Source organism: Drosophila mojavensis, unplaced genomic scaffold (genome assembly GCF_018153725.1).
Source record: "Drosophila mojavensis isolate 15081-1352.22 unplaced genomic scaffold, ASM1815372v1 contig_81, whole genome shotgun sequence".
In the NCBI taxonomy this organism is placed as follows: domain Eukaryota; kingdom Metazoa; phylum Arthropoda; class Insecta; order Diptera; family Drosophilidae; genus Drosophila; species Drosophila mojavensis.
Genome location: NW_025318907.1, coordinates 5,300,001 through 5,316,843, shown reverse-complemented (window position 1 = coordinate 5,316,843; position 16,843 = coordinate 5,300,001). Strand labels below are relative to the sequence as shown.

The 16,843-nt window shown below is 44.2% G+C and overlaps 2 protein-coding genes across 4 annotated transcripts; one reads left to right on the top strand and one right to left on the bottom strand.

Annotated features, from left to right (window-relative positions):
- Positions 1 to 705: 705 nt before the first annotated feature.
- LOC6580794 (alpha-amylase-related protein) lies at positions 706 to 2,435 on the top strand. The gene is made up of 2 exons (XM_002006561.4): positions 706 to 1,395; positions 1,451 to 2,435. Exons 1-2 carry the CDS (start codon positions 751 to 753, stop codon positions 2,276 to 2,278), a joined length of 1,473 nt encoding a protein of 490 aa, XP_002006597.1. The 5' UTR covers positions 706 to 750; the 3' UTR covers positions 2,279 to 2,435.
- A 184-nt stretch (positions 2,436 to 2,619) lies between these two features.
- LOC6580793 (serine-enriched protein) lies at positions 2,620 to 11,551 on the bottom strand. 3 transcript variants are annotated; one of them, XM_002006560.4, is made up of 9 exons: positions 11,446 to 11,551; positions 10,226 to 10,405; positions 9,920 to 10,078; positions 9,524 to 9,562; positions 8,609 to 8,726; positions 8,215 to 8,546; positions 8,012 to 8,152; positions 7,732 to 7,782; positions 2,620 to 7,554 (listed from the first exon to the last, which is right to left on the bottom strand). In XM_002006560.4, exons 2-9 carry the CDS (start codon positions 10,394 to 10,396, stop codon positions 4,606 to 4,608), a joined length of 3,960 nt encoding a protein of 1,319 aa, XP_002006596.1. In that variant the 5' UTR covers positions 10,397 to 10,405; positions 11,446 to 11,551; the 3' UTR covers positions 2,620 to 4,605. The 3 variants fall into 3 exon arrangements, with proteins under 3 accessions (XP_002006596.1, XP_043867115.1, XP_032585730.1); XM_044011180.1 differs by lacking the exon at positions 9,524 to 9,562 and having other exon boundaries at positions 7,537 to 7,782; positions 11,446 to 11,550; XM_032729839.2 differs by lacking the exons at positions 2,620 to 7,554; positions 9,524 to 9,562 and having other exon boundaries at positions 7,631 to 7,778.
- Between the last annotated feature and the right edge of the window lie 5,292 nt (positions 11,552 to 16,843).

The window sequence follows — 16,843 nt, the reverse complement described above, 5'->3', positions numbered from 1 at the left end:
AGCAACATGTATGTGTCATACCTCAACTTTCAAGGTATTAGCAACAAAACCAGCAGTTGCCTTTAATTACAAATAAATAATTAATTTTTGATCTAATTTATAATGAAATTTTGAAATAAAAATTATATTACTTATTAATAGAAAATGAAATGAATTAATGGGCGACTGATTGTTAATCGATAGTTCGTTCAGGTTATCTATGCACTTAAATCTATCGCATAACAAAAATATAAAATATCGATTAAAGCTAAAATTCAAAAACTGTGTAGAATAAAAACAAGGAATAATTTTAATAAAACATAAGCAAATATTAACAATTTGAGATCTTTCAAGTTTAATAAACTTAAAACAAAACTCTAAATAAACTGTATCGTGGTTAAATAAAATTGTCATAATCACAGAGTATGTTTTGGCTACGGCCCAAGAGGTTGTCTGCTTCAAAGTTCGAACGAATGGATTGTAAATATAAATACAGTTAGCGAAGCTTCTCTGCCAGGCATATCAATATTTATTATCGCAAATACACATATTTTGGCTGGTCATCTGAGTCATGTTGTTGTTCGAAGACTATTACCATAGGTCAACATGACAGCTGCAGCCGTCATAAATTCGCCTAAAATTCGCCATTGGTCGGGCAGTAAATTGGCTCCACACGAAGCCTGTAAATCCCTGGTCAGGTGCTGATTAGATTAGATGGCGTATGTATATAAGGGCGGATCGTCGCGTGGCTTTCAGTAACAGTTCTTGGCCATGCTTAAGTTGACGTTAGTCTGTTTGTTAGTCGGGTTGGCGGTGGCCCAGCACAATCCCCACTGGTGGGGCAATCGCAACACCATCGTGCATCTGTTTGAATGGAAGTGGGCGGACATAGCGAAGGAGTGCGAGGACTTTCTCGCTCCGCATGGCTATGCGGGCGTCCAAGTGAGCCCCGTGGCCGAGAACATCGTGTCCGAGGGTCGTCCGTGGTGGGAGCGCTATCAGCCCATTTCCTACAGGTTGATCACACGCTCCGGCAACGAACTCGAGTTCGCCGACATGGTGCGTCGCTGCAACGATGTGGGCGTCCGCATCTATGTGGACGTTCTGCTCAATCACATGTCCGGCGATTGGCTGGGCACTGCCCGAGGCACTGGCGGCTCGGTGGCTGAGCCCAGCAGCAAATCCTTCCCGGGCGTGCCCTATACACAGCAGGACTTCCATCCCAGCTGCGAGATCCACGACTGGAACGATCGCTTCCAGGTGCAGCACTGCGAGCTGGTGGGCCTCAAGGATCTCGACCAGAGCAGCGACTACGTGAGAAAGCAGCTGATCGAGGTGCTCGATCACCTGATCACCCTCGGCGTCGCTGGCTTCCGCGTGGATGCGGCCAAGCACATGGCTGCCAGTGATCTGGAGGTGAGACTTGGAGTAGCTGGAGCTGGAACAGTTCAATATTTAACTAGCATTTCAGTATATTTACAGCCACACGCGCAACCTGAACACAGACCACGGCTTCCCCAACAACGCACGGCCCTTCATCTACCAGGAGGTCATCGATCACGGCCACGAGACGGTCTCGCGGGATGAGTACACGCCCCTGGGAGCCGTCACCGAGTTCCGTTTCTCAGAGGAAATCGGCAAGGCATTCCGCGGCAACAATGCGCTGAAATGGCTATCGAGCTGGGGCACCGACTGGGGATTCCTGCCCTCTGAGCAGGCACTCACGTTCGTGGACAACCACGATAATCAGCGCGACGGCGGCCAGGAGCTGAACTACAAGTCGCCCAAGCAGTACAAGATGGCCACCGCCTTCCATTTGGCCTATCCCTATGGCATCAGCCAGGTGATGAGCTCCTTTGGCTTCGATGATCGCGACCAGGCGCCACCCCAGGATGCCCAGGAGCGCATCATCTCGCCGGAGTTCGATGAGGACGGCGGCTGCATGAACGGCTGGATCTGTGAGCATCGCTGGCGCCAGATCTACAACATGGTGGCCTTCAAGAACGCCGTCCGCGGCACCCAGATGAACAACTGGTGGGACAATGGCGACAACCAGATTGCCTTCTGTCGCGGCTCCAAGGGCTTCGTCGCCTTCAACAACAACCTCTACGACCTCTCGGAGACATTGCAAACCTGCTTGCCCGCGGGCGAGTACTGCGACGTCATCTCCGGCAACTTGGTGAATGGCGCCTGTACGGGCAAGTCGGTGAAGGTGGACGGCAATGGCTATGGCTACATTCACATCGGAGCCGAGGACTTCGACGGCGTCCTCGCCCTGCACACGGATGCGCGCCTGTAAGGGCCGAGCAAATAATAAAAGTGGATATTCCAAGAAGTTGTTCTTCTCTTTTTCAAATAACGACATTGAATCGGGATTTATTCATCAATTGTTACAATAAAACGCACATAAACTATAATTTTGGCGAAACGAATGGCCACACAAACACATACATATACATATATATACTTATGATAAGTTCGATAGTTCGATAACTGCAACGATAACGATAGAGACGCATAAAGTATAAACTTGAACTGTAAAGAACACGTTTCCAACTGCAACTCTCTCTATTTCACTCTCTCCTCTCCCCTCTTTCCCACTCAATATCTATATATAATTATTTGTGATAAAAATGCATATGGCCACGCCTGCGCATTCCACATCCAATAAATCCGCTAGGTAAAATGTCTGTAAATAGAAGAAAGTCGCATTTGTGAAATTTGTAGTTGGCTGTTTTCGCCTCTCTCCCGCTCTCGCTCTCGCTCTTGCTCTTGCTCTCCCTCTGCTGACACAGACAGAGTGGGAGAGAGAGAGTGACAGAGGGAGCCATCTGTCAAGCGCTCGCATACACAGGCAAATCAAAATTGACATCGCTTTCGAGTACTACGGATTGTTGTCAAGCGTTTCGTTTTAGTTTTTAAAAACAAGCAACTACAAATCAAAATATAGCAACATTTCAACTACTTGCATTCATGTTAGTTGTACGAACAAAATTGTTTTGGGTTTGCACAGCAGGGTTTATCATATATATAGTACATACATATGCATACTCTATGCCGATGCAGATGTGGCTCATGTTGTTGTTGTTGTTGTCAATGTCGTGTAAGTACAATAAATATATTAATAGATGTATATAGTATATAGAATTAAATGCTTTATATGCGTAAATACCTGTAAAATGTTGATATCATTTTCTTTTGCTTTGCTTTTGCATTTCTCGAATTTTCATTGGTTTATATAAATTATGCTGACAGCTGCTCTTAGTTAATAAACTTACGAATTTCTTAGACACCACATAGATTGCTTAAGTTTAGTTTCCTCTTTCTCTCACAAACAAACATGAACAATACGAAATTTGAATTATCCCATATTGTTTTTTTTTTTTTTTTTTTTTTTTTTTTTGGCTCTCTTTAAGTATAAATTTTAAATTTTTAAAATATTTTTCGGCACAAAAGTTTTTCTTTTAAGATTTAAGTACGGCCCCAAATCCAGCTTTAGATTTACTTTAACATATGCACGTATGTATACATACATATACAGGGTATATATAGCGTATGCCTAATATAATTTAAATCTGATTTAACGATTCTTTCCTTAGTTAAGTTTAGTTTAGTCTTAAGTTTAAACAATAAACGTTGTCCCTTGCAATAGCAGACTTTTATACATCAAGAATTGATCATTTAACAATATTATACATATATAAATATATATAATAGCGAGTTCATCAAAATTTGTAATACATATTTATACATATATTTATATCTATATAACAGGAACCACGTAAAATGCGCACATACTCGTAATATTTGTTCACAATATACCACAAACATTACAACATTTAGTTATTAACATTAATGAAAGATCATATATATATATATATATAAGTATAGATAAACATTTATCATGTATACATACAAATGTTCTCTATCTGTTAATTAGTAATCAGGTAAATCGTGGGAGGAATTATTGTTTCACATATATTTTGTAGATTTTTTAGAATTTCTTTGTTTGTTTTTTTTTTTAATATTTTTTTTTGAGATTTTTCAAGCAACCTAGCAACAAATTTGTAGTGTAAATTTTCATTTGTACCTCGCAAGCATGAGCCGAGCGTTATTCTTGAAGATGATTAAATGTTAATGAAGTGTGCTAGCCTACATGTAAAAATGATCTAACTTAGCCTATACATTCTATATATATATCTTTATGTATATAAATAAATTTATTCAAGGACTCGTCATTTACAAATACAAATACCTAGCATAGAGTTTTGAAACGGCCTAAAAACCAGAACCATTTTATAAAGTTTGATCTTCGCATTGAGTTTCTGTAAGAACTTACGACTAGAGGGTTGCCGAGGGAGTTGCTTGTGGCAAATCCTTGGATTGAATAACACTTAGATTGTCGAAAAAAACTGTATGCCTGCTGACAAATATATCGTCCCACAGTGCACACACAGATTGCTGCCTGGGATTGAGATGTCGATCAAAAGATACAAATGGGTTGCTGACTCAGGTGAGGAGCGAACATTGATGAAAGTTTAAGAAAAAGTTCTCTATCTCGATCTCTATGACCTAACATTGGGGGCTTATCTAAATATTTGATTAATTCGTGCCCTCGATCGCCGTTTAGAAACTCTTGCCCGCATCGTGGATGCGCTTGCGGCGACTATCCCGGCGCCGATAGCGATCGATGATGCGCGAGCGATGCCGCTCCGGGCACAGCGCCTCCGGAGAGCTGTCAACCTTCTTCATCACGATGCGGAATGTGAACGTGTGCTTGGGCGAGGCGCTGGCCGCCCGCCGCGGCGAGGGCGGCTCGAACTCGCTGCCGCTGGAAAAGCCGCAGGAACCCAGCGAGGCATTCGCCGGGCCTACGCCCATGCCCATGGGCATGCCGACGCCCGTGCCAGAGGCGGGCACGCCAGTCACTCCGCTCAAGGCGCTCGGTATGCGTGGAGCGCTGGTGTAGCCGGAGGCGGAGGGCGTGGACATGGAGCCCGTGGAGAGCTGTTGGGTGAGCACCGAGCTGGGCCGCGGCTCGAATATCGAGGCACAGCGCGCATCGGTGCACAGGAATGTCTTGACCTCCTCCTCGCGCTGCTTGATGGTCAGCGGAAAGTGTTTCTTGCTGGGGTCAGCGTAGGGGCTGCGCTGCGGCTCATGGCCATGCGGATAGGATGAGCTGGAGTCGTAGCTGTCGCGCGAGCTGTAATTGGAGGAGGTCTGCTGCGAGAGCGGGCTGCGTGCCCGCGAGAAGGCACTGAAGGGCGAGATGTGCAGCTGGCGGAAATGCTCGGTCTTCTGCTTCTTGGTCATGGGGAAGTTGGGGGATCGAGCCGGCGTCATGCCGCTCGTCTCCGAAGGCGTGTAGTCGAAGTGGGTCTCCAGGGAGGACTTGCGACCGCAGGAGGAGCCGGAACGCTGAAAGGTTTCCGCATCGACGAGCTCAATCGAGCTCTTGCGCAGATCAATGTGTCGACGGCGATCGTCCGTGTCGACGATCTCGAAGCTAGAGGTCTGATCCTCGTAGCTGGTGGACTGATAACGGGATATGGACACATCGAAGCTGGTGTCACGGGAGGAGTAGGGGCAATCGAAGCTGGATTCGGCTCGACTGGACTTGCGATCGCCGTCGACCATCTCGAAACTGTCGCCGCCGGAGTCCAGACGCTGCAAATTGATCAGATCTGTGTCCGTATCGACGCCCGGACTGCGTAGCTGTTCCAGGAACGGCGAGCGCGGCGGATCGAAGGACGAACGACGCGATGGCGGCTCAAACTCAATAGTAGGACACTGCAGCGGCAGCTTCTCGGGCGCTGACGGTGCCGCCGCAGCTGCAGCTGCAGCTGCTTCCGCCACAGCGGCGGCTGCCTCTGCAACGGCACGTGCCACCGCCTCGGCCTCCTCGGTTTCGCGCCGCAGCGCCTGCAGATTAACATAAACTGGCTCTGGTGCATAGGCTTTCAAAATCTCCGTTAGCTCCGCGCGCAGATCGTCGGGTATGATCAGATCATTCGAGTCGGACTCACGCTCCTCGCTGATTCGCGGCTCGATGGGCTCCCGGCTCTCGGAGCGCCGCGTGAAGTGATGGACAGCCGGTGTTCCGTTCTCGCCATTGAGTGCGACCACCTTCAGGGAGTTGGTCACGTCCTCGACGAACTGCGCCATGGCAGCATCCGGTTGCTCCGGCTCGCCCTCTTCGGGCTCGTCCTCGGCCTCCAGTTCGGGCTCGACCAGTTCGCGGAGTCGCTCATGCTTGATATAGGACTCACCTACCTTCTCAAAGTGCACATTCGCCAGCTCGAATGGCAGCTCCTCCTCTGCTCCGCTTGCACCTACCTGATCCTGTACGTTGCCCGCATTCGAGTCCGTGCTGGCTCGCTTCGACCCGGACGCCGAGCTGACCGCCGATGACTTTTGCTGCTGCTGATGTTGTTTCTCCTCCTCCTCCCGACGGGCCAGACGACGCAGCTTCAAGGACATCTTCGTGTAATGCGCAAACTTGAGCGACATCTTCGGCTCGAAGCCCACTTCGGACATCTGCTTCTGCACGGCACTCTTGGCGGCTGTCGACGAGGCAGCCGGGCTGGCCGAGAACGTGCTCTGCCGTATGAGCGGTCCGCTGGAGGAGCCAGACTCGGCCCGGGTGAACGCATTGGCAAAGCGATTGGTGCGCGTCGTCAGGTGCTTCGATGGCTTGCGCACAAAGGCCAAGATCTCTCGCATAACGCTCTTCTTCTCGGGCTGCGGCTGGGCCTGGGCGGCTTCCTTTTCCTTCTCCCGAGCAGCCGCCTCGGCTGCCTCACGCTCGCGCTCTGCACTCTTGTAGGTCTCGGCGGGATTGGACACTGTAATGGGCGGTATGGGTCCCATGGGACTTCGTTTCTCGCTGGCAAAGTAAATGGGCGTGAAGAGACTTATCGAGTTTCGCTTCAGCCCAATGAAGCCGGTCTCCTCCGGCTCTGTGGCCATGTCCTGCACGTGCACAGTGGATGTGGGACTGCGTCTCGTGTTCGATGGCCCCGCCTGGCAACTGAAGTCCGAGGGTGCGACTGCGCCCAGGGGCGAGCGGCGCTCCTGCGTATGGATCTGTATGCTGAAGGTCGGGCTGCGTCGCTGAGAGTCCCCTGTGGGACTACGCGCCGTCGGACTGGGCTGCTCATTCGGGGACCTCAGGCCGCTGCTGGGAAATAGCGGGCTCCGGCGGCCCTGCGGACTGCGATCGTTGAGACCCGCCGGACTGCGCCGACCCTGGCTCTGAGCGCTCAGCGAGATGGACAACTGGCCGCTATTCTTACGTCGACTGGAGGCACGCAGCGTGCCCTGGCGCGAGAGCGTGGTGGGCGTCTTCTGCGAGCTGCTGCCCGGACTCTTGGATTCTGGCTGTGGCAGCACCGGACTCTTGGGTGTCAGCGGACTGCGCTTCTTCTCGCTGCTGGCAGCGTTTGTGTTGAGGGTGAGAGTCGGAGCATTGGGACTGCGACGCTCGGAGGGGCTGCGACGAGTGCGGAACGATTGGGATTTGGCTTTGCGTATCTTGGGCAGCGATTGGTGGTGGTGGCGATGGCGGTGTGGCTGGTTGTGGGACGAGGAGGAGGAGGAGGGGCCGTTCAACCTATGTTAGTTGCTGTGATGCGGTCCACTGGCGGGGTCGCTGCTGCCGCTGGAGCTGAGCGTGGTGTTCGACCCGTACGGGTCCAGCGAGCTCTGCACGGACATGGACCTTCCTTGATTTTGACGGGCTCGCCTTACTCGGCTAGAGTTGGGAGACAGTTTTCCGGGGTCGATGCTTTCTGGGTCTGCCTGCAATTTGTAGAATCAGACATAAAGGGGGACAACAGGATGGATAGCATAGGCGATGGGCGACAGATGGTTAAATAGTGCATCGACAGACAGATGGAAAGGCAGATGGACAGACAGGTAGATGGATAGATGGATAGATAGACAGACAAATGATGCGGCATGAATGATACTGAGTTATATAAACAGCAAAGCAGCCAACAGCAAATGGACGATTGAGCACACAACCCACCTGGTAGGCCAGAGCGTTCATGATTATTGCATAGGGCACCAAGTTCAGCGGATGGATCTCGCGCATCAGCACATTGGCGGGTATTTTATGGAACTGAATATACTCCAGAAAGGTTCCCAATATCTCCTTGATGTCAATGTTCTGGACGGGAGAGGGAAAGCACGTGTTATTCGATCTTCCCTTGGGGATCATTGAAGGCCTACCGGATTGTTATCGAAATACTTCTTGCTCCACATGAGCGCCGCCTGGAACTTGGTGAACTCATCGGCCCGCAGCTCCTCCCGGGCGAGTATCAGGCGCACTACGTGCTGCGGCAGCAGTGTGAAGCTGCCCAGATTCAGAACCTCATTGCCATGCTCGTCCACGAACTCGAGCACCTTCTGCACCAGCGTCTTGGTGCACTTGTATTGGATGTACCGCTCGGCGGAGGCCAGCAGGGCGCAGACGGTGTCCACATTGATGCAGCACTGCACAAAGCCAGCGCAGGCGCGACGCAGCTCCTCCAATCCATAGTAATCGGCAGCATTCATGACGCCTACAAGAGAGAAAAACTAAGTTAGCTAAAAGGATCTATACATAATTGCTTTCAATACGGACCCAACAAGGTGCGCGGCTGCAGGGTCACGCAGCCGGTGTGAATGTACTCGATGAGCTGACGGAAGACATCCGGCTCGAACTCCTCAATGATCAGCGTCTGATGCTGTTGACCAGAGGGCTGTAAAAACAAGCGGATGTTAGCAAAACTGATTTCGAATGACCTGAAAGAGACTACGGCTAATAGAGGCTAGTAGAGCAAGAACACTTCAAACACAAGCTCAATGATTAGTTAAGATAGTTAGCCACATAAAACATGAACTGTAGATATACTTATAGAACAGAGTGTATCTATAGAACGGGAATAAATGTCAAGTGCAGGGCATAAGGGACATAGTTATAAAGAGTTAGTTGGAAGCGATAGAATATAGAAGATATAATATTTAAAGAAGATATTTCTTATATACAAACTTAGTTCAAGTAGAGAGCAGAAAGGAGGAAGATTGGTTTAACGAACTCTTCAAGACAAACAAGATCAAAGTGTTACAAATATTAATAAATTTGTCGTATTCTATATTAAGTTTATTTAGCTTTCGATGCAGTTTGGATGGTAGTTTTAGAAAGAGTAGTACTAGACATTTATAAATATATACAGCTTATAATGGTTAGTGTCTCTTCAAAGCCTGCCTTAAAGCGCACATACTATATACAACATACGCACAGTAAGTACAGTGAACTCTCGATGAATATAATTTTGAACTAGTAAAAAAAATTACGTAATTTTTAATTACTTTTAATTACTTAAAATTTAGATTAGTTATATAAATTTTAGATTACAATTTACTCCTTTATAGAGTCAGAGGATTCACTGTACTATTAACTAGGACACAGCTACTAATTATAACTAATTACTCTATATACGCACACGTACACGCACACATACATAGAGTTTGTCGCTTTGGTTAACTAAGCGTTTACCTCGGGTATCGGAGCTAATTGTTGGGTGAAACCGGTTCTCTATTATTATGGATATTATTTTTGGTGTTGTGTTTAATTTTGATTATTTTGTAATTTTGCGGTTTATGTATGTTTGGATGTTTGGGGATGGAGTCACAACAGAGTACGCACAAAAAAAGTTACATAGATATTAATGAAGGTATTTAGTAAATACATATTTACAACAATGTACATAAATAATAAAACAGAATATCCATTGATTCTAAATCGAATAGATGCCCCAATCAGCACACACACACACACACACATACTCTCTCTCTCTCTCACACACACATACCCACATAGATACAAACAGATACACATACACATATCCAAAGCCCTCCCCTTTGAAGTTGAATCGATTTTGAGACTACGAACCTGTTGTGCGGCATTCTGTAGATTGAGCAGGGGCTCCGAGGAGCGCTTGAGGAAGAGTCGCAGCTTGTTCTCCTTGGTGGTAGTCTCCCTCTTTCGCTGCGGTGACGGTGCAGCGTAGAGCATTTTGGCAAAAACGCGCGAACGCGACGCCAGCACAGCCTGTGACAGGAAGAAATCATGATAAAGGATAGGGCTCTCAACTGGACTGGATGCTACGTCGATTACGCAGTGACCTGGTTTCGAGCGCATACGCAGGCACACACACACGTTCATCCTATAGATACATATATATATATTGACACTTACCTTGACGGCACAGACGGGCTCGCGGGTGTCGCCAACGAGGAAAGTGACATCGCATAGCTCGGGCATTGAAGCCAGGAACTTCATGTCCTCGGCGAGTCCCGTTTTATTCTCGAACGTTGATAAGTCCGGCTCTGCGTCAGCCATGCCGGGTAGTATCAATGCCTCGGGCATTTGGGTTTACTGCAAAACAGAAAGGCAGGCGTTCAGTTGACATTTAAGCATTGATTTCCGTGTGGGTTGCGTTGTGGCCATTCAGGACCTAGCTCGAGCTATGGGCTTAGCTTGCCAGCCAAAACGGAACTTAATTGGAAAAAGGCGTTTATATATAGCACACACATCGAGGCTGCCTCAGTGGCTGGCGCTGATCCTTTAAGTCTGCAAGGACTCCCCAAGTAATTAAATTGTAATTCAGGCACACAGACAACAACAGTTCAGCCCCACAGTTGTTGTCTCTGGTTGTCTGTGTGCCCGTCTGTGGTTAGCCGTGCGTGTAGCACCTGCACTGGATGTGTCCTTGAACGTAGCAAAGGCAAATAAATTACAGCTACAATAGCGAGAGGAGCCACGACACAAGGACCACAACAACACCAATAACAACTACATCCTATATGTATGCTGCAGTCGAACATTACCGACTGCTAGATGCTCTTTTGTGACTTAATAAAAGCAAAGGGTTTTCAGAATTTAAAAATAGTAAAAATTGTAGACGTTGAAAGGAATTTACTACACGAATATAACACTATATATAGAAAGTTTTGGAAAACAAGAAAACGTTAAAAATATTTAAACAAGTTGTGTGAGTTGGAGTATATTGGTTTATAGCTATATATTTATCAGGTCCTTAAGAATGACTCAAGAGCAAATTTACAGAATTTGTTTAGAGACCAATATACTCCTTTCACATGGCGAACGAGCATAATGATTCCCCACAACATGAACAACAATTGTAGACAGTAGCAACGGGAAATTGATAAATGTACAGTCGGTCCTTGACGGGCAGGCGCAGGGCGCCCTCAGGGGGATTTTCAGGGTTTCAACGTCATGAATCGAAATATGAGTGTTGAACATGCAGAAAAAAGTACGAAAAACGGGTAAAAAAAACTGCTCAATATAATTAAAAATGTACAAATTTTGAATGTTACCTGAATTTTAGACTAAAAACCCCTGTTGAATTAAATAACAAAAAAATAAAGAAAGCGGGGAAAATGCTTTGTACTTACCTGTTGCGAATTGAATTTGATTTGTGGTTCGGTTTGAGAATTGTATAAAGTTTTTAAATCAACGGATGTCGAGATCCGTCAGCGTGCTTAATATTATATCATTTTGACTGCAAACATTTGGAAATATTCGAGAAAAGAAGAAAGAAAAGCGAATCGCAAGGCCAAAAAAAAAGAAATGAATAATGAGAATTTACAAAATGAATGCCGAAAAGTATTTATTGAATTTACAGCATGCGTGGACAATTTTGGGGGTTTGGGGTGGTGGGGGTTGAGGATTGAAGATTGGGGTTGTTGTTGGTCGGGACAAGCAAATTGTGCTGTGTATAAGTGTGTGCAAAAATTGGTATGTGCTACGCATAAATAGAAGGGCCACGGGTCACACGATGCGAGGGGCGTGGGGCGAGGGCTGTTTGTAGATTAAATGGGGATTTAAAATTGAGAAAGAGCTCAGCAACAGATTTGAATTAGGCGAAATTACGAAATTACGAAATTACTTTGATAAGCGCTCTGACGAAGTACAAAAGATTTATATATTTAGCTCTCTTTATATATATATATTTTAATATATATATATATATATATTTGTTGTGTATATAGATGAATGTGGTCAAAGCTCGTCGCGTTCTCCAAGTTTGGGGCGTCACTTTCACTTTTCACAAATGCGTGTGTATTGGTCTGAGTAGATGTACGTTAAGTTTGTATGAGTGTGAGTGTTAGTGTGAGTGTGAGTGTCAGAGTGAGCGTGAGTGGTAGTGCGTGTTGAGCAACCAAGGCAAAGAAAGCAACACACACACACGTACGCACGCACACGCACACAGTCAGCAGCGAATCGAATGCAAAAAGCAAACTTATGAAGGACTTTGTAATGCGACTACAAATGATGCAAATTAAACGGGCAACCAAATTTGACTTTGTGTTTATTTTTTATTATCTTGTTACTCGAGTGCACAGGCACAGACACAAACACAAACACACGCACGCAGCAGACACACACACACGCACACGCTGGCCACACAGTAAAAGCGCACTAGAAATGTTATGAACCGTTACAGACGAAGCACGGGAACGTTCTGCACACGCAGCAGCACCACCAGATACTTTTCAGTGGCATGCCCCGCAATTATTGTGTCTACATCAAAAGGAGTTTCCTTCGATATGTCAGCCAGCAGCTGCTCCACTGCGCATGTCCTCCACCAATCGATTTTGGGGAAAAGGAGGGGCATTGGGCAGTCTCTCTCCACAAGGGCAACAGTTTGTCGCGTGCTGCCACAGCCACTTGTTTGCATTCCGTTCGTGACATTCGTTTCTGGTACAGGCTGCTCGGATTGTTTATGTGGCCAGTGCGCAGGTGCCGCAGCACCGCAGCACAAAACGTAAACAATGGCCCACAATCTGACAGTTGACAGTTGGCAGTTGACACTCACACACACACACACACATACACTTATAGGGATACGAACTGGACTTGGGTCTTGAGGCTGGCTTGCTTGGCCACTTGACATGCGCTCGACTCTGTGCCTCGATGGCGCCTCAAGGCGCGTTGCACAGAGTTTTTGTATTTTTTGTTTCATGGCATCGAATTACGATAACCGCACAACCAGGGGCGCAACGTAAACAAACAAATTTGGTGACAACATTTGAGCTGGCAGCTACTTGAGATTCGAAGGCGACAGGCTCAGGGCGACCACACTGAAAGTTTAAAGTCGAACCAAATGATCTGTGCACAGTGGGCGCTATTAGCAGAAAAGCGCACAGAAAAAGAAAATAATAATATATGGGTTAAGAGTACTAAACCATTTTTGGCCTAACTAAGCAAAATTTTTAGAATTATTTATGGCTAAATTAGATAGAAATATTCATTCATTTATTTGTGACATGATACTAAAATCAAAATAATCATATTTTAATGGGTCTGTTTTATTTGTTATACATAAATTTAATGTGTTATTATATTTTACTTTTTATTTACTGATATTTATCACAATTTCTGTTTTTCGTAGATATAATAAAGCAATTTAATTCTTCATATATATTAATATATGATGGGACTTAGCACTGATTCAAGTAATAGGTGCAAATCTTATTGTGTGCCATAAATATATTAATTAAACGATAAAATATATTTGAAAAAAGTTAAGACCTAATGTGTTAGGCTTCGGCTACTTTTCATTTTCCGTTTCGTTTTATGCTGTGTTCGATTTAATTAAAGCCAAAAAATATATAGAACTTGTATATTTTTATTAAAATTACAATATTGGTATATGAAATTAGTAAATTTATCTTTTATTCTTTTGTAGTGAACTTCAAATTAAGACCGGCTTCTTCATTTTATTTTTAGGTAAGCTAATAGATTATTACTGAATACTTCTCAAATATTTCATTAGATATTATTCTTTATTTCAAATATTAAATACATTTTGAATACTTAATTCATTCTACTAAGTTAATTGCATATGCAATATATACATATATATCTACATATATAAAATTAAAACTGCATTGGAATTTTATATTTTTTTATAAAATTTATAAAATTACATTTATATATATATGATATACTATTATTATATGATGTGTATGCCAAATAAAAATGTAATAAATACATATTTGTATGCTGTGAATATAAAAAAAAAAAAATATTTAAGTCGTGAGTGTCAGTTTCTTGTTACATTTTTACATATTTAAAGAAATGAACAAATTTTGTTTAATGATAAATGAAATTTAGAATATGTGGATATTTTTAATATAATAGTTAACATAGCAATATTAATTTGATATTAATATTAATTGATTATTACATACCAATATTTTATAACATTTCTAAAATATTATTACACAACAATGTTCTTTCTCGTTAATCTGCCATCATAATTTCTTTACGGCAAAAATAAACCCATTGCGCACTGTAATTAGTGTCGATCATTCAGCTGAGGCACATTTCCGCTCGGAGTAGGAGTAAGACTTCGTGTGTGTGAGTGAGAGAGAGAGAGAGAGTGTGAGAGAGAGAGAGAGTGTGAGAGAGAGAAGAGTGATGCAGTTGACTGCAGTTCATTTAGTTCATTCGCAGCTACCACAAGAAATATTGTCGCAGGCAGGTCTAAAAATAGCTGAGATGCAGCAACAGTTGCAACGGGACATTAATCTTATGGGGCATGCAACGATCGCCGGCACAGCAATGCCTCGATAGATTCTGCGGCCAGGTAGCTCACAGAGAATGCATGGATATTCGGGCAAGCGATGTCCGAGTAGTCACACACCCGCTGTGCGTACGTGTGTGTGTGCGGGTGTGAGTGTATTTACAGACGGCTCACAAGTCAATTGCGTTGAATCCACTTGACGCGACGCCAGAGACAAAACAAACAAACAAACAAGAGACGCCAGAGCGGAGAGTGAAGCGGGCAGCAAAACAAGAACAAACAGTCAGGATGCTGGCGAGCGGCCGTGAGAAAAATCTGAGAAGAAGACAGAAGACAGACGACGGAAGACAGAAGACGGAAGGCAGAAGACAGAAGCAACGACAGAGATTGGGCTGCGTCTGGGGTCGATCTCGGCGACGCGCGTCGCCTCAGTTGGCAGTCGTCATTCGCGTCTCTCAGTTGTCGCCTCGACGCAATTGTCCGATTTATACGAAAGCGAGTCGAAGGCGAATCAAAATAAATAAAATAATACAAATACGCTACGTGCGCGGATTTAAGTGAGTGTAATTGAATCGAAAGTACAACTTCCAGATACGAAAGACGAAATACGAATTTCGCCAGCAACAGATGCAGATACAGATACAGATACAGATACATTTGGAATAGATTCGAGTCGAAGGGCGCGTGTGGCTGGCACGCGTCGCATGCCGCTGTGAGTTGCCCCACCCACTAAAATTGTTGTGCGTGTGTGTGTGTGTGTGATTTATAAATAAATGTGCGTTATTTTTGTTGCTGCACAGCCACGAGATAGACGCACTCAAAAACAAAGACGTCGCTAGACTCGTGACGCTTTTATGTGCAATTCGCATAGTTTGCAATTTGCGCTGCTCTAAACATTTTACAGTCCCGTTTACGGCTGCGAATTTTCACGAAAACTCGCAGCTGAACGGCGGAAAATCTCAGCAAGATTTTCCCTTGCGATCGGTCTTTGACGCTGCGACTCGTTGTCGTCGTCGTCTTTGTTTTTCTTGTCTGCGACTGTCTCTAAATATATTTAAAGTATATCTATATATGTATGTACATATATGTATGTATAGATGTATGGGAATCTTGTGTGTGCGCACCATATAGTAGATATACTTATACTCGATTCTGTATAAATACAAGCATATATACATATGTATGTATGTATATACATCTGTGACTTCCGTTTGCGATCGTTGCTGTCGTTGTTGTTGTTGTTGATGATGTTTTCCCATTTTGATTTATTGCTGAGGCATTTGAATTTGCTTTTATTCTGCTGAGGATTTTCTATTAAAAGAAATGTGAATTATGCCTCTAATGGAACCCTTAATGATTGCTAATCTTATTCTGGATCTGTGTAGAACAAACTATCCGTGACGCATTGCCAAAAAAAGAAATCACTTACGATACCCTGAAACTATTGCGACTAGGTAAGGGTATATATAATTGGTATATATAATAATATATAACTTGGTAATATGTTACTGAGAAACTATTTTTGATATGGATACGTAAATTTGAATTTAATATTGTCCAATCTCAAGTTGATTTGCAATATATATTTTATAGTTTTGGCAGATCTCCTTTATGCTCTATAATCAATGTTTAGATTATCTACTAGTCTATACGTTTAGTTATGCGACTCTAGACAAATAAGAGGTATAAAGAAAGACTTAAAGACTTAGCAGCTACATATAAACAGTACGTTGAGTTGGTAGATTGATTTAGGCTTTGAAAAGCTAAGTTTAGACTTCTTCGATGCTTCTTCCTATATATAATAGAGTGTGGATTTGCGTACAACTGAACGATTATTAATTTTAGATACATTGCATTGGTCAGTGTGGCTTTCGGGTTGTCTAAACTATGTACTAAGAAATGTTTCACTTTTGACATACTCCATAAAGAGCATATATATATATATATGTATTTCTTATAGATTTCTTCGTTATACCGCAGAATCAGTCTCAGCTGAGTACTGCCTTACTCAATAAATTTTTAGCATACTCTTAATGTTATGCCAAAATAGAATACAATAAATTATCTTTGTAAAGGCGATAAACCAAAGACATAAATGTTTAAAAATAGCTCATATTCAAACTCATTATGAATAGCGCAGCATAAATAGCTTACAGTCCCCTACATAATATAATAGCCTGATCGAGATTAGCTCTTGTTAATCGTGCTCATCGGATGGCAAAGGACTAATCGATTCATTGTTAAATCAATCAACTGCAGCG